The following is a 22,987-nucleotide window of genomic DNA, read 5'->3' as shown; positions in this document are numbered from 1 at the left end:
AATGCCTAGTTAGTTCAGAAATTAATTATTTGTGGCTGAAAACAACTTGCTTCTGATTGGTCGGGCTAATCATGACGTCACATGTAGGTATATAACTGTCTGTATATTTGGCGCAGTTGAGACATACATTTTCTATGTATTTTCCTATGGTAAATCGGAGTGATTGGTCGTGTTTTCAGTGTCTCTTTATTTTGCGCTGGTATTGCGTGGCTATGAAGTTTTATCAAGAATGGCATATACTAAAATGTTCCTTTAATAATGGAGCTTCAATATCTGTGAGTTTTATTGACAAGCGAAAACTGATTTCGCTGTTATTTTATCTGGAAATTACTCATTTTTTAGGTCAATATTCAAAATATTTTACGGGAACAAGTTGGCACTTTTCTTGATTTTTGCACTCAAATCGCGTGCGATTCAACTGTATTGGAACTTGCAAAGAAGCTTGGTGATTAATTAACTGTGTTGTTATGGCACTGTTTGCAAAGCATGGATAATGAAACTCTGCCAAAGACTTAGCTACATAGCAATGCCTCAAGTAATACGCAGGAGGGACAGAATTCAGAGTCCGATCGAGAAGAATCGGTGCAAATGCTACGAAGACCAGGCAGCTCTGATACAATAGCTAGTCGTCTCACTACTCTCACTCCATTAGACCAGCTGATTCCTGACAGCACCGACTCGGATGCAAAGATGGAGCTCATCTTCCAAGCCAGAAACCAGTTCTTTGATGGAAGATGTGATGCTGCCTCTGTCTCTGCTTTGTTGGCCACTTTGGACGGGGCGGAGCTCCGCTCCTTGCGTGAGCGGCTATTCGCCTGTCATCCAGAAATAGTTCCTTCGTTTGCTGGCCGTTCCCTGATTAGGTGCAATACGGGGAGCTGTAATCAGGGAAGTAACTTTCCATATGAAAGGGGTGCAGGTGCACCCCCGTCCCCCATCCACTAGAAGTGCACCCCCATAGGCTAAGCGGCGCCCCACACGCCGCCCCACACGATTAGCTCTAGAGCAGATGGCGAGGGTGATTTCTCGGCTACATTCCATCTCGGCGTCGTGATGCTTGTGGGCTTGGAAAGCGTCCAGTCGTATGTAGGGTAGTGTAGGGGTAGGGTTGAGTTCAATAAGGTCCTTACATTTGAAAGGTTTGAACAACCCGCAATCAGCACAACATACCACAAGTTAAATAAAAAACTACCAAACTCCGCCCAACTAATATTAATAAACATTACAGCCAAACCAATGGCCATAAAAATATGTCTCAAATCCTAACAGTTATCGCGGGTGATGGCGCCATGAGTTGCTATTATCCAAAACAGATGCAAATAAACATGCTTGTATGTCCTATGTATGTTTGTTTTAAAAACGTTGCAGCGGCGCTGGGAACTGCAGTCTTAGATCTGGGTATGTTTGGCATCTGCAACTCTTCATACACACATTAACCCTATTTCGGACGGGGAGACCTTTCAGGATTTTCTTGTACAATTGCCAAACGCCGCGAGACATTCAGCTCATATTTGGTGACTTTTCCTAAATGCTCATTGCGCACATCTCAGCAAAAAGAAATGCCGGGTCAGGTCAGGTCAGGTAACCAGAGCGGGTTTGTTGACCCCACCTCAGAAAAGTTTGCAAACACGTCAGAGCTTGAGTTTTTCACGAAGTTATTTCCTCTCATCAAGTCTTCAAAATAGTACCTGGGCCCTGTTCATGAAGTCTGCGGCCGCTGCGGCCGGCCGCAGGCTCTAAGCTCCGCCCATTTTTGAAACGTCATCACTCACTCGGCCGCAGCAGCGTTCCATGAACAGCGTCTGCTGTCGAAATAGTTTCCGACAATTGTTTACAACTGAAGCACACCGGTAGATAATTTGTTTACAAAATCGTCTCCATGACAACACGGCTTGCGCCTATTTGACTTCAGTGCGCCAAGTTCAGTGCAATTAGTTTTCTTGAGGCTCGGCGGTCGCTGGATTGCGGCCGCAGAGATCGCAGCGGCCGCAGCAAGATGACGTCATACATTCGTCATACTACATGAGCCCCGCCCCTTTTTGTGACGTAACAACCCGGCTGGCCGCAGCGACCGCAGCGGCCGCAGCGACCGCCGGGGTTCATGAACAGGGCCCTGCAGTATGTGTCGTTTGTATATCTCAGAATTTTTGATCTGTGACCTGAGGTTAGGTCAGAGTCGTGACCTTTACATTGCAAGCCTATGGAAAAGTATTGAAATGCGACCTGTACCTCGAGTAAACGAGTCAAAACCACCCAATTCTTTAAGAATTATGACAAATTATCTTATCTGTAATTATCCAGGTGCCATTTACTGACAGGGACACCGGAGAGGGTTATCTGAGCCGAGATCATGTGAGGTGATATCTACCATACATCAATGCTCACAATACTTACAATATTGACAATGCTTTTGCTTACAACACTTACAATACTTACGATGAGACCAGCAAGCACTCTGCCGTTACAGTTCTAACTTCTGTTTCGAAAAACGACGTTACACACATTCGCTGCCAGCATAACATGTATTGTTTGACAGTAACAAAATACAATTGACATCTGAACACCAAACGGACCGCCATCCACTCAAATTTTATAACCCTGACCGGTCAGGGGCGAATGGAGGTCATTTCCTGGGCATTACACTCAGCCCTTGCACAAAATATCTCACCTCACAGTGATCATTACAACAATAGCACCGACTTGATAGTGGATTTCAAAGTACTTGCATCAGCTCTTCCTGCTATTGCAGACGATCATCTCCTCAGGGTAATGTTGTTCGGGACATGAACGAAGATCGTTTTCGGAGTTTCATAAGTGCTACTGCAACAGCGTGGCACAAAACAGGACTTGTACGCTCTTCTCTGCACTTTGCCCTTCAGTATATCACAAAAGAATTGTTTAGAATCCATCTTACGCTTCTTTCACAGTCTCCCTTGCCACCGTAGGGCGTAGATAGATTGCTGTTGCTGGTAAGTTAAGGCACGGTAGATAGAAATTACCTCGGTTCTCAACGTCTAAAGTTATTTTCATAAAAAAGAACAAATAAATGATCAATAAGATGACAGGAATGTAAACATTTTAATCGTAAAGTAGTCCAAATATTGGAATGAGCTTTTGCTTTTCAGCATCCTCCGATTCATCATCTTTATCATTTGAAAATTCGAGGTACATAAAATGTTTATCACGCGCTCATGTTAAGTGGGAATATAGTACACGGCAGACACATCAATTTTTGACACTGAGCATTTCATCCGTAAATGTTTTAGCATAATTTAAAGTTAAAAACAGCGCGAACGGCAGAGTGAAGCAAACAACATCTTTCACCCATTGATATAACATGTAATCTGTGTTGCGCCAGATGCGCCATTATTTGTCAACCGCAGAAGGTGACATGTGACGTAACAGCATCAAGAGCATCTTTTTTCAAGAACTTTTCAAAACAAGTTTCCTATCTTTCTTCCCCCATTTCTCTCAGCTTATTGATTTTACGAGGCAATGGTATGCACCATAAATTCTGTGAAAATAGTTTGATCATTTTCATGCATTCTTAAAAAATCGAGTTCCCAACCCCATTGGTTACCGGTATCCCAATCTAACCAGCAGTGGGTTATCGGCAGTCTCAGCATACAGTGGCTCACCAACAATCCAATCCAATTCAATCCACAGGCAAGAGTTCGCTGTGAACATTTCTGGCGCCATTTCTCAAGCGACACACTAGCTGGCCCAGAGAGATAGGACGCAATCAAGGGCCCGTCAGCTGCGCTAAATGCAACTGGCTCTGTTTAATTCCACCGGTTTCCAACAAATGCAAACTTGGCAGAAAGTTATCCGCTTGATTTGTTGCTTCAAAGTGCTCTAAGCGGTTTACTCAGCGGCGATCGATTCAAGGCGCACCGCTAATAGCAGGCTGCTCGTTGCGGCCTAAGTCTATGCTGGATGGTCATGATTGGTGGACTCAATCATGGCTTATTATCAACCATTGCTGATACTGAGGTGCGACCAGGGTATATTGAGTGGGTGCGACTATCAGCTGTCACAGCGCAACCAGTAACTCATTACCTCACCAACAACCTGTAAGTCACCATTGCCATCAACTGTGACCTTCATAACCAACTTGTCGCAACCATAGCCAACCGTCATCACCACCGCCGCCAACCGACACCAATCGTCACCAACCGTCACCACCACCACCACCCCAACGTCGCTTCCATCGCTAAAACCACCGCCATCGCCGCCGCTGTCGTCAGGCCGCTATGACGCCGGTTGGCACGGCGGCACCGGCGGCGGCGGCCCCTGATGGCTGCCATCCCACCTAACGAGCTCGGCACGGCTCCGCAGGGCCTCACAGAGCCAGCAGAGGCGGCTGGGATGGTGCGACGCCTCCCCTCGCCTCTCACAGAACCAGACAGGAGAGAGGAGTAAAGTGCCAGGCCAGCGCGAATGACAGCGAGATGGGGTGATAGAAACGGGGAATATGTTGATGAATGGGACCAGGTGGTCGTATGGATATTCGTCATTTGGTGATATGACCAACCGCTATTGCACCGTTAAGTCGGCAGGTATGGAAGTCGCCTGAACTTATCGAATACCTGAACAATGGCAAATGGAACAATAATTCATAACTGGGCGTTCATCAGACTTTCGACTCACAAAAAAGAGATTGTAAATATATTGCAATCAGACATGTCCTATACAGTTGACCGTTGCCACTAGTTCATTGCCGTTTGAATTCGGCAATGAACTCAGACAAAGTTGCGCAATTCACACATGGAGCCCAGCGCAAAATTAAAGTTCATTCAATGATGCGACAAATTTGCATTCAAATAAATATTTTCGCAAATGTGCACAACGCAATTATAAATTTGTAATTTACAACACTGGCAATAAAACAAAACATCCAAACTAATTTCCTCATGTCCAGCCCTACATCACCACTGCGCGCAACATATATCATTCATACAGAGCTTTTAATGAATCCTGTTCTAAAAGCTCGAGCACATTAAGCTCCTCGCTCATAAATCATTTGAGCGCACTTTTCTCTGAATCCGGCCACCAGCCAGCCGGCAGTACCTAGTGTTGGTTTCCAATACAGATGCATTTGTTCACAGTTTTTCAGCGACAGCAGTGATGGTGCCTAACGAAGAGCCCATAGGTTGACGTAACGGAGGGACGTAACGGAGGGAACCGGAGGGGAAGTATTCAAACTTCTGAGTTCTGACCAGACAGTCATTGATCGGAAAAGGAAGACGATTGGCCATTCCCAAGTAGCGCTAGTGCCGCGGTATCGGGGCTTAACCAGCACCGCAAGGCTGCGCTGTGCTATTGTGGGTGTGCTTCAGCAGCCCACGCAACAGCCTCTCAGCCAATAGGAGCAATCAGCTTTTATCATCCATTTGATATCGGTAACATTCAGTACTGGTAAATATACGACACCTCATCATCACTCATGCATACACCCACCAACCGGCACCTGATATCTACACCCACCAACACAACCAACACTGCCTGGTAACCACCATCCACCCTCCATCTGTCCATGAAACGACACAGAGCGCCATCACACCAGCTGGGTGCAGCACTTGTGCCGTCAATACGACCTCATAAATAGCCGTCCCCGGCCCAGCTGCCAGCACAAAGGGCACCGATTCAGCAGCTAAATATACACACGGCCCGAGGCGGCCACCGGAACTTGTGGCCATAAATCGACACAAGTTGGGCGCCGGGCGGCTACAGGATCAATTAGAGCCGCGTCGGAGCAGGAGATGATGCGTAAGAAATTGCAGCCGGAACCTGGCCGGAAATCAGAGCTGTGTCGATAAGAGAGGGCCATGGTATAGCATTTGATTTGAGACCGGTTCACAAGGAGAGAATGGCGCAACTAGTGTCATGTGAGGCAGCGCGCAGAATAGGGCGCTATCTGAATCAACATTTGAATTAATGCAAAAATTTGTGATCGCTTTGTTTTCTTGCAATTCATCCCTATTCAACTCTAAATGAGTTTATAGAATGGGGCTCTAGCTTGGACTTTTATTCATGCTTATCGCAGGGCCTCCTCTAAGGAATTTTCACTGGGGGGGGGGGGGCAGAGGCTCAGAAGTCAACCCTAGGGTACCCCCAAATCCAGTTTTCTCATCGGATTTAGGCCACTTATTTTTCGTCACAGCCCTGATACCATGATTTTCATTTTTAATTTGAAAAAAATCAAGAAATGGTAGGCTACGTCACCCTACTGGTGGATCCAGGCGGCAGGGTCACATTTTAGGTACATACCTAACGATCCCGGCAACGTCCGAAATCGACGAAAATGTCTGGCTTTTCGACTTTCGAGAATAAAACAAAATCCCTATATTATAGAAAAATTGTATTAAACGGCACGCAGTACGTCAGGAATCTAGCCAACCGCTAAAAGTGTGAGGGTCAATCTTTCCCACTAACACTGGAATCCATTAACCAACAGCTACCTGCCTGAAAACAGCTCACTATCCTAAAAAGCTACCTGCCTGAAAATGACTTAAGAAACAGGCCACAGGTCAATAGTAATGAAGGCTAGGGACCAGGGTCATTTCAGGAAATGTGCAGCCAATTGATAATCACAAGAATACTAAAAGTTTTGCCACGCTGGGCCACTTTTTACCTGAGTTATTTACGAAAACCCTAGGGGTGGGTCTATCTAACGGCCAAACCCTCAATAAGTGTGAGGGCTTATTGCTTCCAGTCCCAAACACCGGGGAATAAAAACTTTTCCCGTGCTCCGCCGCGTTCTCATTTGACCGTAGCAAGATTTCCTCTTCAAGAATGAACCCGTCTCCCGAATAAAATAATCCTTCTCCGTGTAGAAGCGTGAGCGTTTGACTGATTGAGAGGGCGACCTTCCGGGACGCTTCCTTCTCAAAGGAATTCATCAATGGCCATGCCCCGTTCGGGCTTCAGTCGGTGTTCGATTATAAAAACTGCATTGTCTGACCTCATTCCGTGGCTCATCTTAGGCAACATGCGGGTGTGAAATGTTCTTTGTAGATAAAAAACAACGGTAGGTATAAGAAAATTAAAATTAGTAACGTGGTGATCGTGGAGATAGTCTGGGATCTGGATTGTTTGTGTGGTACGCTTTTAGTGAAATTTCCTCATTTTTCTACATTATTGGTTTAACTGTGTGCCCCCCCCCCCCCCAGTGACGCGATTTCAGCTCCACTGGGGGGGCCAGCGGCATCACTGGGGGGGGCCGCGGCCCCCCCAGTTAACATGTTAGAGGAGGCCCTGGCTTATCGGATGCTCAGCCTAATCACACCTCTCTTCCTCACTTGAAATCAGCATCGGATCTTGAGACTTCGAATCGTAGGTTGCCGGTCCACGGCGCCATCAACCGCCGAAAGGCACTGATTCAGTTACACCCACGGCAAATTCAGCCACATCACAACCTAGCACTACTTTCGTCGTGCTGCCTGTTCTACTCTACTCCCCCCCCCCGTCCCCTCCCTCCATTGACAGTCGCGAGCTCGACTGTCCGCACCATCGAATCCGACCACTATTCGGTGACAGCCGCACCCGGCTGTCGGCCGCGTCCGATTTGTTCCCGTCGTCGGGCTATTGTCGCGGTGTCGAGAGCGACGGCTCCAGCCGGCGGCCGTGACAGGCCGTGAGATCGACCCTCCGCGGGACGGCGACGGTCCATATTGGAGCTGTTGGATCCGGCCGGGCGGCGAGTCGAACCACCACAGACACGGACGAAATAAACTCAAAAGGATTTGGGATCTAGCCCTACTCGAATGATAAAAGATCTGGAATTTGGAAGCATCGCCGGTTCTGGTCATTACATTGCTGTCAGATTCCCTAGTAAGTTCTAAAGCCCGCAATTGATATGCAGTCTGCAACGCCATGGACCATCCCGGAAAACTTACCCCAAATTGAGAAATTCCTCCCAACTTCGGACGGCGGTCGTTGTCTTCAAAATCTTACGCAATCTTAGCAGCTTTACTAATCAACCAATGAGTACAATTACTCAATGATGACAGTCACTTAAACCAAATGGCTCCTCCCATGAGGCTGCCAAGCCTAGTAGTTAACTTGGGTACAGGCGAAGCGCAGAGCCGCGCGGCCGTTTGCCCCTGGATCGCCTACTGTGCCGCAACACACGCCGGCGTCGCGCGGCCGAGCCAGCCGGGCAGAGCTGGGCCGGCAGCCAGCCGCGGCCGCCACGACCGCCTGGAATATAGACTGTGCCGCAATGCTTCAGCGCCTCACACAGTCCGTCCAGCAGCAACTCCCGTTTGACCATATCCCGTTCTCCGGTCTCCACCGCCATTCCTTCACATTACTATCGGTAAAATCGCCAAGGGAAATAGGAAATATTGAGGCAAGTCGATTACTAAGTGGGCTGAAATTGAGTTGCTGATTATGCATTTTTTTTTTGCTTGCCGAATGGGACAGCCGGAGATTGGAAAATACAAAAATGAAGGCTTGCAAGCCTCGGGAAACTTTTCTCGATCGGAAGAGCTCGGCCGAACGTCTCCGATTTAATCACGATTTGAATAACTCAATTCATTTCCCGTAGATTTCCGATTTCAGTTTTCAACCACTCCAGTTTTTGCGCGGCCTCCTTTGTCATGGACATCGCGCTGAGTTCCATCTAGCGCGGTAGCTGCGTTCTCGGCACGTCGTGTATTGGCCGTTCCGGCACGATTGTGACACTAGACGGCACGGCACCGGCCCAACCGCCACTCAGCAAACGAGCCTGACTCCCAGGGAGGGACTGCGAGCAGCAGCAGTGCGATGGAATGAAGCGCATTACAGCGCCGGATAGGAGGCCGTCAGGTCTGGATGGAATGGGACTGAGGCGAGGGCTGAAACTTGGAAGAGATGTCAAGGACACCACTCGGGGCATCACGAATATGATACGTGACCTCAAAGATACCACACGTGACATCACAGGCATCATACGTGATGCTACAAATATCACAGTGACGGCATCAGGACTCAGGTCGAAGCTGCGGGAGGGGGAAGAAGTTCACAGGCGCGTCATCGGGCCGGGGACAGAACCGGACCCAATACGACTCAGCAGACTCAAAAGACCAACCATCTGTGGCTGGCCAATCTCAGCCTTCAGCGGCTACCGAGTCTGTTGAGATGCACAGAAGCGTAAACAGACGACCGGGCCGGCCAGCCGAGCTGAAGCAGAGAACAGTCCAGCAAGCGGTGTAACGAGCAGTTCGAGCCCAGTTCCGCCACATTCATTATATCATCACGGTCGTCCGGCGCTCCGAAATAACGACATCTTCAATCGGGCCAGCTACAGCTTCTCAGAAATGACGTATCCATCACTCTGGCGTAAGCAACGCTGAATAGCTGAGACGGTTTCTCAGCGAAATAGATCCGGCTGGCTGGGATTTCCAAGTGCCAATGTCGCCGGGAAAAGGCGTCTCCAAAGCGAACAGCGGCGAAATTGAAGAAGAAAACGACACGACCGAAGAAAAAAGGGCTTCCGAGAGACGGTCCGCGGCGAAAAGAGCTGGGAACGAAGAAAGAGCTGGCAGAAGGCGAGTGTTGGGAATCGACAGTCGGTCAAAGAGAGGGAGAGGAGAGTGAGGGAGAAGAGGGAGAGAGAGAGAGAGAGAGAGAGAGAGAGAGAGAGAGAGAGAGAGAGAGAGAGAGAGAGAGAGAGAGAGAGATGAGGGAGAGAGCGAGGGGCGGGCCGGGACCGCCCTCGGACAGTAGCGCTGATCGGCACGGTCCCGGACAAATTACCGGCCTGCTCTGACGGACGGCCACCAGTCGCCGAGCGTCGGCCGCAGACAAATGAATCAGAGGCTGCGGCGGCGGCGGCGGCGGCGGCGGCAGGGGCTGGGGTGGTGCCGAGGGTGGTCAGAAAGGCACAGTGGCTGTGTGCTGTGACGGCTGAAATTGTGTGATTGCGGTGTCTGTGGCGATTGAACTGTGATTTGAAGTTCTGTGCATGCAGCCAATTAAATATAAATCGTGTTACCTTCTATCAGCTCAATAAAGAGCAACAATATTCCCAATAAATAAAATCTGATGGCCAAGAGTTGCGAAAGAAAATTATCAGATTTTATAAACATGTCTTACAATACTGAACAATTCCCCATAAAACCCGTAGTTAAAACAAGGATCAATGCGGTTTTCACAACAACCAGATAAAACTATGACTTATGATATACCAAATTTTCCCATTGCTCACTTCAAAGGACATATTGCACATAAATTCGCCTATCAGACGCTGGAAGCACTGCCTGCGTTCGCCGCAATAAAACTCCCCGCGGGGCCCGTATATTCGGAAATTTATGATCCCACATTGATCTAGGATATTCAGAACATCAAACCAGAATTTCGGTTATTTGGCCAGAGTCACCGCAATCATCCATTTTACAGCACATACATAACCTAAGCAATATCAGTGGCAGGTGCCTCGGTTCAGTTTCAGAGAAGCCACTATACAAAATTTGTGGTTGGTTTTTAGTACACTGAATAATATTGATAGGTGAGGATACAACACATTTTAACTACAGGGGAGCAGTTTTGGTTTACATTGCCGGTTAACCTCCATTATAAAATAAAAATTAAAACTACGGAAATGCCAAAAGTCGTCGTCAAGCGAATCTAAGCCAGGGAGTTAGCGGACAAAATCATCTCACGATTTTGTCGTGAGATGAGATGATCAAACACATCTCTATGCATGAAGGCTGTCGCCTTGAGACGAAAGCGATTTCTAGATTGGGTTTGAAAGCTTATTCCCGGTAAAATCATCGGGATGGATGAAGACTTTCGAGCAGCATGAAGGACGACCGATCCAATGTCCTAGCCCTAAGCAACCAGCAAGTACTGAGCCGATATCGTGCACCGATCGTGAAATTATTGACCGTTGCAATATTAGTAATGTGGGTCGAAAGAGATAGCAACTACTTCTTTCAGCATAAAAAAATATTAGGAAATGAGGCTTGGTCAATCATCTTCATTCTACAGAAGGCTCCACCGACACTTCCAGGCATGGAACGTGTTACGCATGCTACGCAGAAGTCAATTTGATCTTAACCTGCGCCCTGGTGGGGGGGGGGCTATTTTTTGCCCCCCCCCCCCCTCCAGACTTTTCGATATATCTCCAGAACCGCTGCGCCGATCGTCACCAAACTTTCAGTACCCTCCCGGACATCAATTTTACACATTGTGACCAACACTTTTTCCAAAGGCTATGATAGGTTGACCGGAAATGACGTCAGAGTGACGTCATGTTCTGCCGTTTTCGACCCAAAAAAGGGTTTCACGGGAAGAGCTGTGAGGCCTATAGCTTTGCAAATACAGAAAAACGATAAAGACATAAAAGCTGTAGAATTGACAGGGCTACAAAACTGCTAACTCGGATTTTTGAAATTTTTGGATTTTGACCCCCAAAAATCAAAAAAGAGATTTTTTGAATATAATAGCCGAAAAATCCAAAAAGTTTTTTGAATTTCGCAAAAACCGGAACATATGTGATAGCCCTTACCGCCTTCTATCCACATACCAAATTTGAGATTGATACCTCTTTTTTGGCAAAGTTATAGCGAAAAAACTGTTCAAAATTGATGACGTCAAATTTTCAAACTCAATTTTTAGCCATTCTAGACCCCGTAGCGCAAAACAAAGACCACAATTAGACTCCCCGTGACGAGCTGCATCGAATCAATACCCATTTTATGCATAACTATCAACTTTAAATTTTGACCTTTTTTAACCTGACCTTGACCTGACCTTCACCAGAAAGTGACCTAAGCCGTACCTGATAGTCTTATAACCAACACCATTGAGTTGGAAATGAAAAATTGGCCATAAAACATGCATCGCACAACCTTAGTACCTAAAGTTAGGTTCATGTGACCTGACCTGTGACCCTTGGTGACCTGTGACCTGACCTGGAAATGTCAGTGACCTCTTATAGCAACATATGTACTAGGCAACTGACGCCCTATCGCTGATTCTCGACAAAATGCGTTTTCTTCGGTGTTATAGCGCATTCCCTAGATGACCCGTGAACGGTGAAACATTTCATCTTTGACCTGACCTGTGACGTCATCGGTGACCCCGAGGTCAATGAAGTCTGGTTTCCTTCGACAAATTTGACAGGCCTTTCGAATGCCGTTTGAATTTTGCGGATCCGTCCAGTAGTTTCGGAGATACGAGGGGGAAAAAATAGCCCCCCCCCCCCCACCAGGTCGCGTTATTAACAGACCCCACCAGGGCGCGGGTTAATGAAAGATTAGGTTATTTCAAATGAGAACATCTCTGCACAGTAGAATAATTACACGTCTACCCCCGGTTACCATGCAGTCCATGAGCCGATTCAGCTGAACAAAGGTGCTGCCGGCGGTCGCGGTCAATAAGGCTGACGTCACCGGCCAATTGACCGGTAAAATCCCCCCTAATGACATGACACACCCTATGTTCCGCTCCGGTACCGTGTCGCCTACATCATCATCCCGTGTCTCCCAAAGTGACGTCTTCGTCATGACTGTAGACTCCCCCCCCCCCCCCCACACACACACATACATACACATCAACACCCCGCTATCATATTCCCCTCCCCCTCCCCGCCTGAGGATCCAATTCCTCAGTTCCCATCCCGCACCGCCACGAACATCGTCAGACAACCTTCTCCGCCGTCCGAACTTAGCAAACTCGGTCAAAGTGGCCAGCCGGGCGGCGTCGATCTCCCGCCGCGAGGATCCCACCCCGACCATCACCTTCCCGGGCGCGTCAGACGGTCAGACGGTGCCCATCTCAGACACCCGGCTCGCGGGCAGACGGCAATACGATGGTCCCGGGATGGGGCGCCTCGAATGCCGATGGAGCGGCCTGGCTAGCTCATAGACAGCCGGACGTGTGTGGCATGGGGTAGCGCTGAACGGTGTTGTAGGGAAGAGACTGGCTTCGTGTCAGAATTTGTGTCCGCATTCAGGTTTGTTTCCGTGTTTCAAGTTTGTTTCCGTGTTTGTTTCAATGTCCGTTTCCACTTCACGCCCCTCTATCGTGTTTTTTTTTTGTATTGATAACAATGTCCGCTTCCGTTCCATGTGTCTGTTTGCGTGTCCCTTTTAGTGTGAACATTCATGCGTGTAAGTCTTCGTGTATCTGTACGAGTATGTGCCCGTTTGCCGCCCGTATCCACTATCCAGGCTTAAACCCGTTTCCAGGTCCATAGCTGTTCTTGTATCAATGTTCGTTTCCGCATTCTTGTCCGCATCCAGGTCCGTGCCCGCTTCCGTTTCCGTTGTCGTGTCCTGCGTCATGTGTTGTAGGTCCGATCAATAACGCTGCTGGCACATAGCGTGTTAGTAAATGTACGTAACAAGTAATAGTTGGTGTCACAGATCTGTGACAATTATGAAACAGCTATGTTTCATCAATGAATGACAAATCGTCCACAGCCCATCATCTTTGCACGGGTACAACGTCAAAGGAATTGTTGGGTACCGGCCCATGCATATTTATAATTTCCATGTGACGGCAATTTACATGATTGACAACAGATTCCAGTTCTCATGAATTTATAGCCACTGGTCTTTTCCAGCAACAGATGTCAATATTTGTTGAAAATTAATATCTTTTACTAAGAAATATAGCGCTAGTCTGCAGTATCTGCTAATTTCGCAGAGCTCTCGATCCCCATCTCTCCGTTGTCAGTGACGGACGGCGGTTCAATCTGGGGACCGGAACTGGCCGTCCCTCTGAATGTCAGACTCATCGGTAACTCCCCAGAGGTCACCGGAAACCGCAGACCAAGAGCAACTGAGCGACCTTTCAAATCGAAAAGGATTGAACAATTTGCTTCCGCACTCGAGACCACCCACCGACATTGCGTTATTATTGCCTTCTAGTAACCTTTGCGATTTGGTTGCCTCTGGGTGGTGATGTGTTTCTTGACCAATCCCGTGACCGTTCTGCGTCCACTGTCTCTGGAACAACCGTTGCCTCGCAGTAGTCAGCAGATGCCGGGCCTCCGTGTCACCATTCCGTCCCCGTGTTTCAGATGTCTGCTGCCGTCACCGCCGGCCGCCGCCGATCCCCAGTCACCACGGCTTCTGTGGGCTGACATCCCGGAGATTACCCGGCTCAGCGGCGAGGGACCAGTCCTCTCAGCGACCCAGCCGCGCCCATGTGAGGCTTCGGAAGGCCTGCCCGGTCCGGGGAGGTCCGAGAGGTTCTGTCAGGCGCTGTGAGACCGTCTCTCCGCCCGGCCACCGCCGGCTGAACTCATCTCACCATGCCTGAACGGTACGAGCTGATCGAGCCCACCATCCCCGAGAAGATCTATCTGGTGCTCAGTGTGGCGCTGGCCACCGTCTGCTTCTTCGGTTCGCTGGCACAGGCGGCGGCACAGCTGCATCATAAGTTGACGCGCGGTCCTCAGATGGTGCTTCATCTAAGTCATGCTCTGCTGGGCATGCTCACCGCGCTGAACGTCATCTACCCGATCAAATCCATCAGCCAGCCACCACCGGTTCGTCCTCGGGCTACCGTGCCCGGTTTTCTGGGCTCCCAGCCGGCGTGTCTGCTGTTCAGCGCCGGGCTGCTGCTGCTGACGCTCAGCGCCGGCTGTCTGCACGCGCTGCTGCTGCTGCTGCACCAGTTGCTGCGCTCGGCGCGTCTCGGCTGCCTGCCGCTGCTGCAGACCGCCGGCTGGCTGTGGCCGGCTCTGGTGGTGCTGCAGTGGCTGCTGAGCGCCGCGCTGGCCGCCCTGCCGGCCGCCGGCTGGAACCGCTGGGAGGGCGTGTGCCACCTGCCCAGCGCGCTGGCGGCCGGCCAGCTGGTGCTGACGGCTGCGGTGCTGGGCGGCTGCTGCCTGCTGGGCGCCGCGCTGCTGGCCGTGGCGCTGTGGGCGCGCCGCGGCGGCCGGCCGGCTGCCGACCAGAGCCCCATCGGCGGCGCGTCCGCCACCGGCCGGCACTACGACAGTCTGCTGGCGCGGCCGCCGGCCGCCGGCCTGGTGCTGGCCGCCGCGCACCTGGGAGCCGCCGCGCTGGCCGCCGCTGCCGTGCTGGGCGCAGCGCTAGCCGCGCCCGCCGACACGGCGCTGGCGCTGCTGCGCTGGGCCGCCCTGCTGCTGGTGCTGACGCGTCTGCTGGTCACCGTGGCCACCATGTTCTGCGAGGACGCGCTCAGCTCGGCCGTGCTGGCCTGGCTGCGCGCCGTCTGCTGCTGCTGTCACGGAAACAACATCGTCCACCCGGTGGCCACCACCGGCGACGACCCGGCGCACACTGAGCTCGACGACAACTTCGAGATCTGAGCGACAGTGCTGAGCGACAGTGATCTGAGCGACCGTGTTCTGAGCGACAGTGATCTGAGCGACAGTGATCTGAGCGACAGCGCTTTGAGCGCCGCTGATCTGAGCGCTACTGATCTGATCTCCGTGATAATTTAAACACCGATGCCCTGGGAAGTGGGCATTGGTGACCCTGATGATCCAAGCGATGCTGATCTGACCGATGATCTAAGTAAATGTCATCTGTCACCGCACTGATCTAATCGCGGTGACTTGGCTGATGATCAGTGCGGCGGTTATTTGAGCAGTGATCTAACTTCGCGAGTAAGCAGAACAGTCTCCGAACAACTGAGTGACTCGCCAGCAGCGTAAAACTCAGCGCACACAAATGTAAACGTCGACCGAACAGCGCGTAAACATTGTGTTAACACAGTGCGTAAACATCACGACAGAGCCAAGCCCGCCGCCGAGATACCAGTCGTTCGTACTCATTGTATTCGTATTCGTATTCGTATTCGTATTCGTTTATTAGGGCTTTTCCAACAGAGTGGCTATTACGGCCCAGTCAGTACATGTAAATATCACATTGCTAAAAAAAAAACTATGCTAAAAAACACATAGGTACACACATATATCGGCACAAACATGCAAAGAATAAAAGAGTATAAGTCAATCAATGCTGCACTTTAAAATGCTCCATCAGCTGTCGCCTTGAGGCGGTCGCCGCCACCTCCCGCGGCAAGCCGTTCCAAGCTGCAGCAGCTCGGTAGGGAAACTGCCGCCTGGCCACCGCCAGGCGAACTCGGGGCAACTCGATCACCGCCGGGCCCGCGGCGACGGCGCGCGTTGCCCTCTCGGAGACGGAAGCGCGTGAGGGAAACATAGCTCGCAACGACTCGGGGGCAGCGGCGGCGAACAGAGCACGGTGCACATTGAGCGCATCACGACGCGCGATCATCTCCCGCACGCTGGGCCAGCCGAGCGCGGCGAGAGCAGGGGTCACGTGGTCATATTTGCGGAGGCCGGAGACCAACCGTGCCGCAAAATGCACCACCTTCTGCAGTCGATCCAGGCAGGTTTTGGATGCACCACCCCAGACTGATGAACAGTACTGGAGGTGGGGAAGGACGTGGGCTTGGACAAGGATTTTGAGGATGTCAGGAGAGAGGTGGTGACGAATTTTGAAGAGTGACACGAGGATTGCATTGGTTCGCCGAATGATGGAGGATATGTGTGGCTCCCAGCTCAGGGTTTGGTCAAGGAGAACATTGTCAGACTCCAATGGAGGTCGTCAGTCGTCACTCGTCAGTCGTCAAGACCGCTGCCGGCAGAGCCATTCGCACCGCCAGGCCATTGCTCTGGCTGTCCAAGACAGGGCATATGTCCGAGAAACCTCTCCCGTGACTCCCGTGAGACCGATCAGGCCGACAGCTGAGAGCGCACAGGGTTCTCGCCCGGTAACGAACTGTTGGGTGGGTGGGGCTTGGAAAAATCGTCAGTTATATGTACACCACCGCACCGGTCTGGTGCACGTCAAACACGGCAAGAGCGAAGGTTAATGAAGAAATATCGCCACGCCCCAATTGTGACATTTGGAAGGAGTGTGGGCGGGAGTGAGATTGATGGAGTGGAGTGGGATGCTATGTGAAATTGCCAGGTGACGCAGTATAACGTTCTACACCAACCAGCTGCACTGTAAGTGCGACGGCCAGTGGTTTGTGGAAAATTGGGACGGTCCGTGGCGGGGGCTGACAGTGAGGACAGGCAGTAACAGAGAATGCCAGCAGAAGACAGCTAGCGACAGGTGTGGTAACGTGATGACAGGTGAGGGACAATGACAGGTGCGGTAAAGCGACGAGAGGCGGTGCTAGGCAGTGTTTTCGGTGAGGAGATCCGATGACAGGCAATGGCAGTGAGAACAAGCGGTGACAGGTGCGATAACAGTCGTGACAGGTGTGTCCAGAGAGGACATTAAATGACAGATGAGGGCAGTGAGGACAGCTGGTGGTATGCGGCGGCACGTAAGGACAATCGTGAAAGAGCACACCTTCAGCACCAGGGGTGTGACTTTCGACTGACTGTGAGACTGACGGTCAGTGAAACGATGTCAGTCACCGGTAATCTAGGAGGTATGACAAGGAATTGTGCGCGGCAGCTGACTACTGGCAAGTGTTCTCGGGAAACAGCGGTGAAGGACAGCGAAATGCGTGGACTAAGTGTCGAGCATCAGCACAAGGTGCCCAGAAGAGCACTAGAACAGAACAGCTCACTTGAGATACACTCAAATGGTGAGAGCTAGCGGGACATGATACGTCATAAGCAGGCGAATGGCCGCTACATTACAAGCAACTGGCAATGAATATGCATTATATGAACGAGGAAACTGCGAGATCACGAAACCATTCCTGGTGGTTAAATGGGGATTTAAGGTGACCTGACGTGTTAATTTATCATAAGCGAGAACAAAGACGGGAAATGTGTGACGCTTGGCAGTGTTGGGGAAAAACGGTGAATTTCTTTTCTTACATGTAAACCCAGCTATATGTGCTTCTCATTGGACCATAACTTGTGTAGAGCTGTTCACCAAGAAGTATAAATGTGAGGCGAATTTCAGTCAAGGTTCCCTTGAATCATTGATGCTACCCTATTCTGTCCATCTCCCAACCAGGCGTCATAAATATCTAACTTATAGCGTTATCTGCAAACGAGCTTTCCTCATGTTTTGTGTGGTGTTGGGACCCATAACCGCCGCTCCCATCACGTGATGTGTGACATCATGGGTCGGTGCCAGGCGGTGCCGGTCCCCGGTGGGGGGGGGGGCGAAGGGGGGCCGGCCGCTCGTTCCAGCGTGACGGTACCATGTCGTTCATTGCAGCTCTGTGTCATACTGTCATAGCTGTCTGCCCCGTACGCTGTCGCACCGTGTCATATCGTCACGGTGTCATACCGTCACGGTTACGATGTCACACCGTCACAGTTATGGTGTCATACCGTCACGGTTACCGTGTCAGACCGTCAGGGTAGCGGTGTCAGCGTGTCCCGGTGTCAGGGACACGGCATCGATGTGTCACGTGTCAGCGTGTCAGGTGTCACGGCGTCGCGTATCATTATGTCACGAAGCTTCAGACACCTCAGGATGGCTGAGCTCGGCGTGGCTGACTCGCTGCAAGCTCTGGCTTGGAGTTGTGTCGTTTGCGCACCCAAAACTAAGGTGTCTGACGCCCTCACTTGAGATAGCGTATTGCGACGGCCTTTGCTGACCTAGGCATGGGGGCTGAATGGCCGATCTAATACAGCAAAATGCTGAAAAGGTGTGTCATTGGGGTTTGGTAGATACCCATTACAGGGCACTCATTGGGAAGGTGTACTATTCGAAGTTGGCTGTTGTCATAGAAGATACGCCCGAGCTTGCCTGGCTTTCGCGACAGTGCTGGTTTCGGTAGGGGTGGGCAATGATCGATCATATCGGTAAAACTTGAAACATGATCATCTGGCTACGTTTCCTTGACAACGATAACGCAATAATAAAGATAAAACATGCTGGAAGGATGAATCTACGTAGGAATGCATCATGCTAAATACGGTATGCACGAGGCTGTCCAGTCAGCGCTCACACTGCTCTCTGGCACCACCGTTAGGTGAGTCAGAGTGGTGCTATCCAGTCGGCGTTTCCATTCTCCTCCCCGTACCGCCCGGGCCGACGGGAGCGACAGCAGCCGCTACAATCAGACCGGCCGCGACCCGGACATCCGGGCAGAGCGCGGAGCGGGGGAGAGTGGAGAGAGCGCCGGCAACAATGCCGCGGCAGAGGCACACAGATTGGCACTGACACGCTGACGGAGGGAGACCGACAGCACAGCTAGTCCTGTCCGGACGCCACCGGCAGAGACGGGACGTAAGAAATGTGCGGAGAACAAAAAACATCCCCCAGTCGTTCGCAGTAATGAATGAAGGGTTCTTCTGAGAGGGAAGCAAAAAAAGGAAAAACGGTCATGTTAGTGGAAGCGGAAGAAACGGTGTACAGCGGTGCCGCTACTTTGCTGTATTAGTTTCTGGAATCGGCCGGCCCCATCCTGAGCGACAACGTGAGGTGGCATTGGGAGTCGGTTTCGCTGAATGCTGGTGATCATCAGTTCCACCAGGGATGATGGCCCCGTGGGGAGTCGGTTCCACTGAATCTTCGGCTGTACCGCCCGACGGGTGATAATCGGACGGTGGGCCGGTGGGACGCAGTACACGGAACCACTAGCTACCAACACACGAAGCCTCCGTACACGGTGCAACATATCATCGATAAGAGAATGCGGATGTAGGGGAATCCGAGATTTGGAGGGTGGGAAGAAGTGAGGCACTGGGCAGCACATAGAGAAAAGCAGGCGGAGTGCCTGAAGACGGTGGGATGACAAATGACAGATATAAGGTAATAGGGGAAGTTGCCAGGACAGAAGACGCGTTGATATGGAAACGTGTTGGCAGCATACTAGAAACAAAAAACAGCCAATAAATGACAGCGTCGAAAAGGGACGGAAGACGTATGATAATAAACAGAAGGCAAATACGAGAGGACGAACCGAGTGCGGTAAATACCAGGCCAGCGTGGGGTGACAGCGCGACGCGGATGGATGGAGGACAACTGAAACACCCGGACAGATGTCTCGGGGCAAAAACTGACGTCTCACCGCAAACAACTCAACTGAGAGAGAGAGAGAGAGAGAGAGAGAGAGAGAGAGAGAGAGAGAGAGAGAGAGAGAGAGAGAGAGAGAGAGAGCGAGAGAGAGAGAGATGAGAGAGAATAGGAGAGGGAGAGGGAGAGGGAGAGGGAGGGAGAGAGAGAGAGAGAGAGAGAGAGAGAGAGAGAGAGAGAGAGAGAGAGAGAGAGAGAGAGAGAGAGAGAGAGTCAACACACCACCAGCGGTGTCACTGTTCAACTTCCGCCCCTCGCTAGCCGGATGTTATTTCTGGACCGAGCGATGCTCCAAATCGATAAAGCGGGCGAACCCCATCCCACTTGTTGGCCCTGTGCCGTAAGGCTTTCGAGCTCAAGTGACAAGTTTCATAAAGATCATGAATTAATCACATCACTTAGACCGTAAATACTAACCATCCCAGCGCTACAAAACACATACATAATTTCAAATGACAAACCCACCGAAGCGGGCGGAGGTTAGGAAAATTATCAGTGCTCCGCATGAGCTGTCTATGAGATAAATAAATTGCTGATAACGCACTCATGAGTATAACAGCAGAATTTACTCCCCATTAGACGAGCCCAGCAACAGCGTCAAATGTCTCCTCACCCGGACGCCGCCGGGGTCAAATTGCACAGGAAATGCCCCACATCCGGTCTGCAGCAATATCCGGTGTGCCGCTTCTCGGGAGCCGGCGCGGCGGGTCGTTGGGAGCAGCACGGAGTCGTTTGGACGTGACCGTCACCTCCGGTTCAGAGGGAAAGGGGAAGGGAAGGGAAGGGAGGGGAGGGGAGGGGAGGGGAGGGGAGGCTCCAGAGGGACCGTGCAGCGCAGTTCCATAGCACATTTATTCCAATGGGCGGCGAAACACGAGACAAAGGCGTCAGGGTAGACATAACTGCTCTCTAAACACATCCATTTGGAGTGACGTGTGGGCTCATAAGTTACCTCGTTACGGTGGCGCTGCTTGGTCTTTCCAGAGTCGTCAAATATCGAGTTAACTTACAGTAGCAATAAAGCTAAGAACTCGAGACCCGACCTGCATGTTGCAAAGGAGCCCAACCCATTTTCCGCACCAAAACATCCAAACGGGACTGAAATTCTCATTTCACACTCACTTCACGGAATTAATCCCAAATCAACGAGATGCCGTCCTGAATATAAATCCTCGACTTCCTGAGAAGCACGTAAATAATACGGATGGAGATGACAGACTGACGCTACCGTCAACTCACAAACGAACTGTCTGGTGAAACGATATTAGGCGCGCCATCCGGGTCTCTAGTTAGAGACGCGAAGCTTCCATTCGCTCTAAATTTATTATTACACCTGGGTGTTGACATGAAATGTTCAACACATTCAAGGCATCGTGAAGAGAGCCTCAGCTGTCATTCGTTGTTATATATCCTTTAGTAGCTGGTAACTTCGAGCACCAGCCGTTGTTCGGAGTTCATGAGTCCTGAGCAGTCAGATGCCCCTCATTTGTGGGCAGTGACCAGTGGTGACTCGTAAGTCCCATTAGCTAATTGTTATCTGTCCATCTGTCCGAAACCTGTCAGTCATCGGGAAACTGTCAGCCGTTAGTTTAACAGCTTTAATGAAAAACAATATCAAATTCTTATCTGTATTCAATGTAAACGCGTTTCGATTATTTCTTTATCAATACATTGATACAATACAGAATTATAATGATTACGAACACACACGATTCATAATCATTATATCTGTATTGTATCAATGTATTGATAAAGAAATCATCGAAACGCGTTTACATTGAATACAGATAAGAATTTGATATTGTTTTTCATTTAAGTAAACATTTGTCAAAATGAACAATATACAGTTTAACAGCTGTCAGTCATTACAAGTGTCTATCTCTTCGATGCTCATCAATCAGTCGCCAGCCGTTGCAGTGGTGAGCCCGCCGGTCCCGGCTGTTGGCCACCAGTCCCGCCCCGACCCCAGTCCACTTATCCACCCCTCCTCAACGCGCAGCAGAGTCTCTCAACTCCACCACGCCGAGCCGTGTCGTCTGCCAGCGCGCTAAAGCTACCGTGTCTCCCATCCCCATCTCCCTGCACCGCACTTGGCGAATACACTTGGCCGCGGCCCCACAGCACTCACCTGGACCATGTTATGGAACTCGGTCTGCAGCTTCCCCTCCACCAAGGTGAACAGATCAGCACAGCCATCAATCTTGTCATCACTGGGAGCTGCAGCGGCCTCTCCGGAGATAGGGTGAAGCCGGGGTAGCCGCGGAGTGCCGTCAGAGTGAGACTGGCCGGTAGGGAACAGCCACACCTCGCGGTTTGCCTCCTCGGCACTGCCGCCGCCGCCTAGAGCAGAGACCCGGTGGGTGTCAGAAGGAAAGAGCCACCACACCAGGGCTGGTGCACAGCCCACCACTTGCGGGGAGGCTGTCGTGTGAATAGTAGTGAGTAGGTAGTAGTGAGGACAGCGTACTCGGAGACGAAGTTTGACGTCAGTTGGCATGTAACATCTCTCAAGCTATTCGAAACCAGACAAATACAATGACTCCTATAAATTTCAGAACAGCCGGCACAGTACACTACGTAGCTACCGTTTTCTATCGCATTAAAAAGGACCACAAACTGAACAATCCACAAACCCGCATAAACAGGAAACACGTTTAAAACTAATCGTCTATATAACTGTGTGCGAAAAGGATACCATGATGGATCATTACAACAATACACATATTTTGACGCATATAGCGTTTGTCTATTGGGCTTGATCTGCGCTGGAAAGTCCACAGCGCACCGTGCGCTCCGCTTCTGGAGCGCAATTATCGAGTATGGTACACCGTCGGTTTCATTACTACCCGGTCGATGGCCGCCATTTCAGAAAACGAGGCCGTTCCACAACACAGCACGCCATAAATTAGATCGTGCCGATTGTATTAATCGAACTGGAACGAGCAGAATGAAGACAGCCAGCTCTCGGCGCGAAGGAATACGAGAGATGTTATAAATTAACAGCCGGCAGGAAAACAAAGATAAGTTAGCGCCTTGTCACGGAGAATATCCTT

The 22,987-nt window shown here is 50.6% G+C and overlaps 1 protein-coding gene across 1 annotated transcript in view; it reads right to left on the bottom strand.

The window, feature by feature from the left end:
• Positions 1-22,274, bottom strand: part of LOC122375351 (plectin-like) — a gene marked incomplete at its 5' end in the record, with an annotated part of 76,908 nt that extends 54,634 nt beyond the window's left edge. Inside the window, one exon of the mRNA XM_043354693.1 lies at positions 22,063-22,274. Coding sequence (XP_043210628.1) covers positions 22,063-22,274 — 212 coding nt within the window. The remainder of the gene's footprint in view (positions 1-22,062) is intronic.
• Positions 22,275-22,987: the final 713 nt, after the last annotated feature.

Source organism: Amphibalanus amphitrite, unplaced genomic scaffold (genome assembly GCF_019059575.1).
Source record: "Amphibalanus amphitrite isolate SeventyFive unplaced genomic scaffold, NRLGWU_Aamphi_draft 001822F_arrow, whole genome shotgun sequence".
Classification (NCBI taxonomy): domain Eukaryota; kingdom Metazoa; phylum Arthropoda; class Thecostraca; order Balanomorpha; family Balanidae; genus Amphibalanus; species Amphibalanus amphitrite.
The sequence above is the reverse complement of the archived record's forward strand: the minus strand, read 5'-3'. Positions and strand labels throughout refer to the sequence as shown.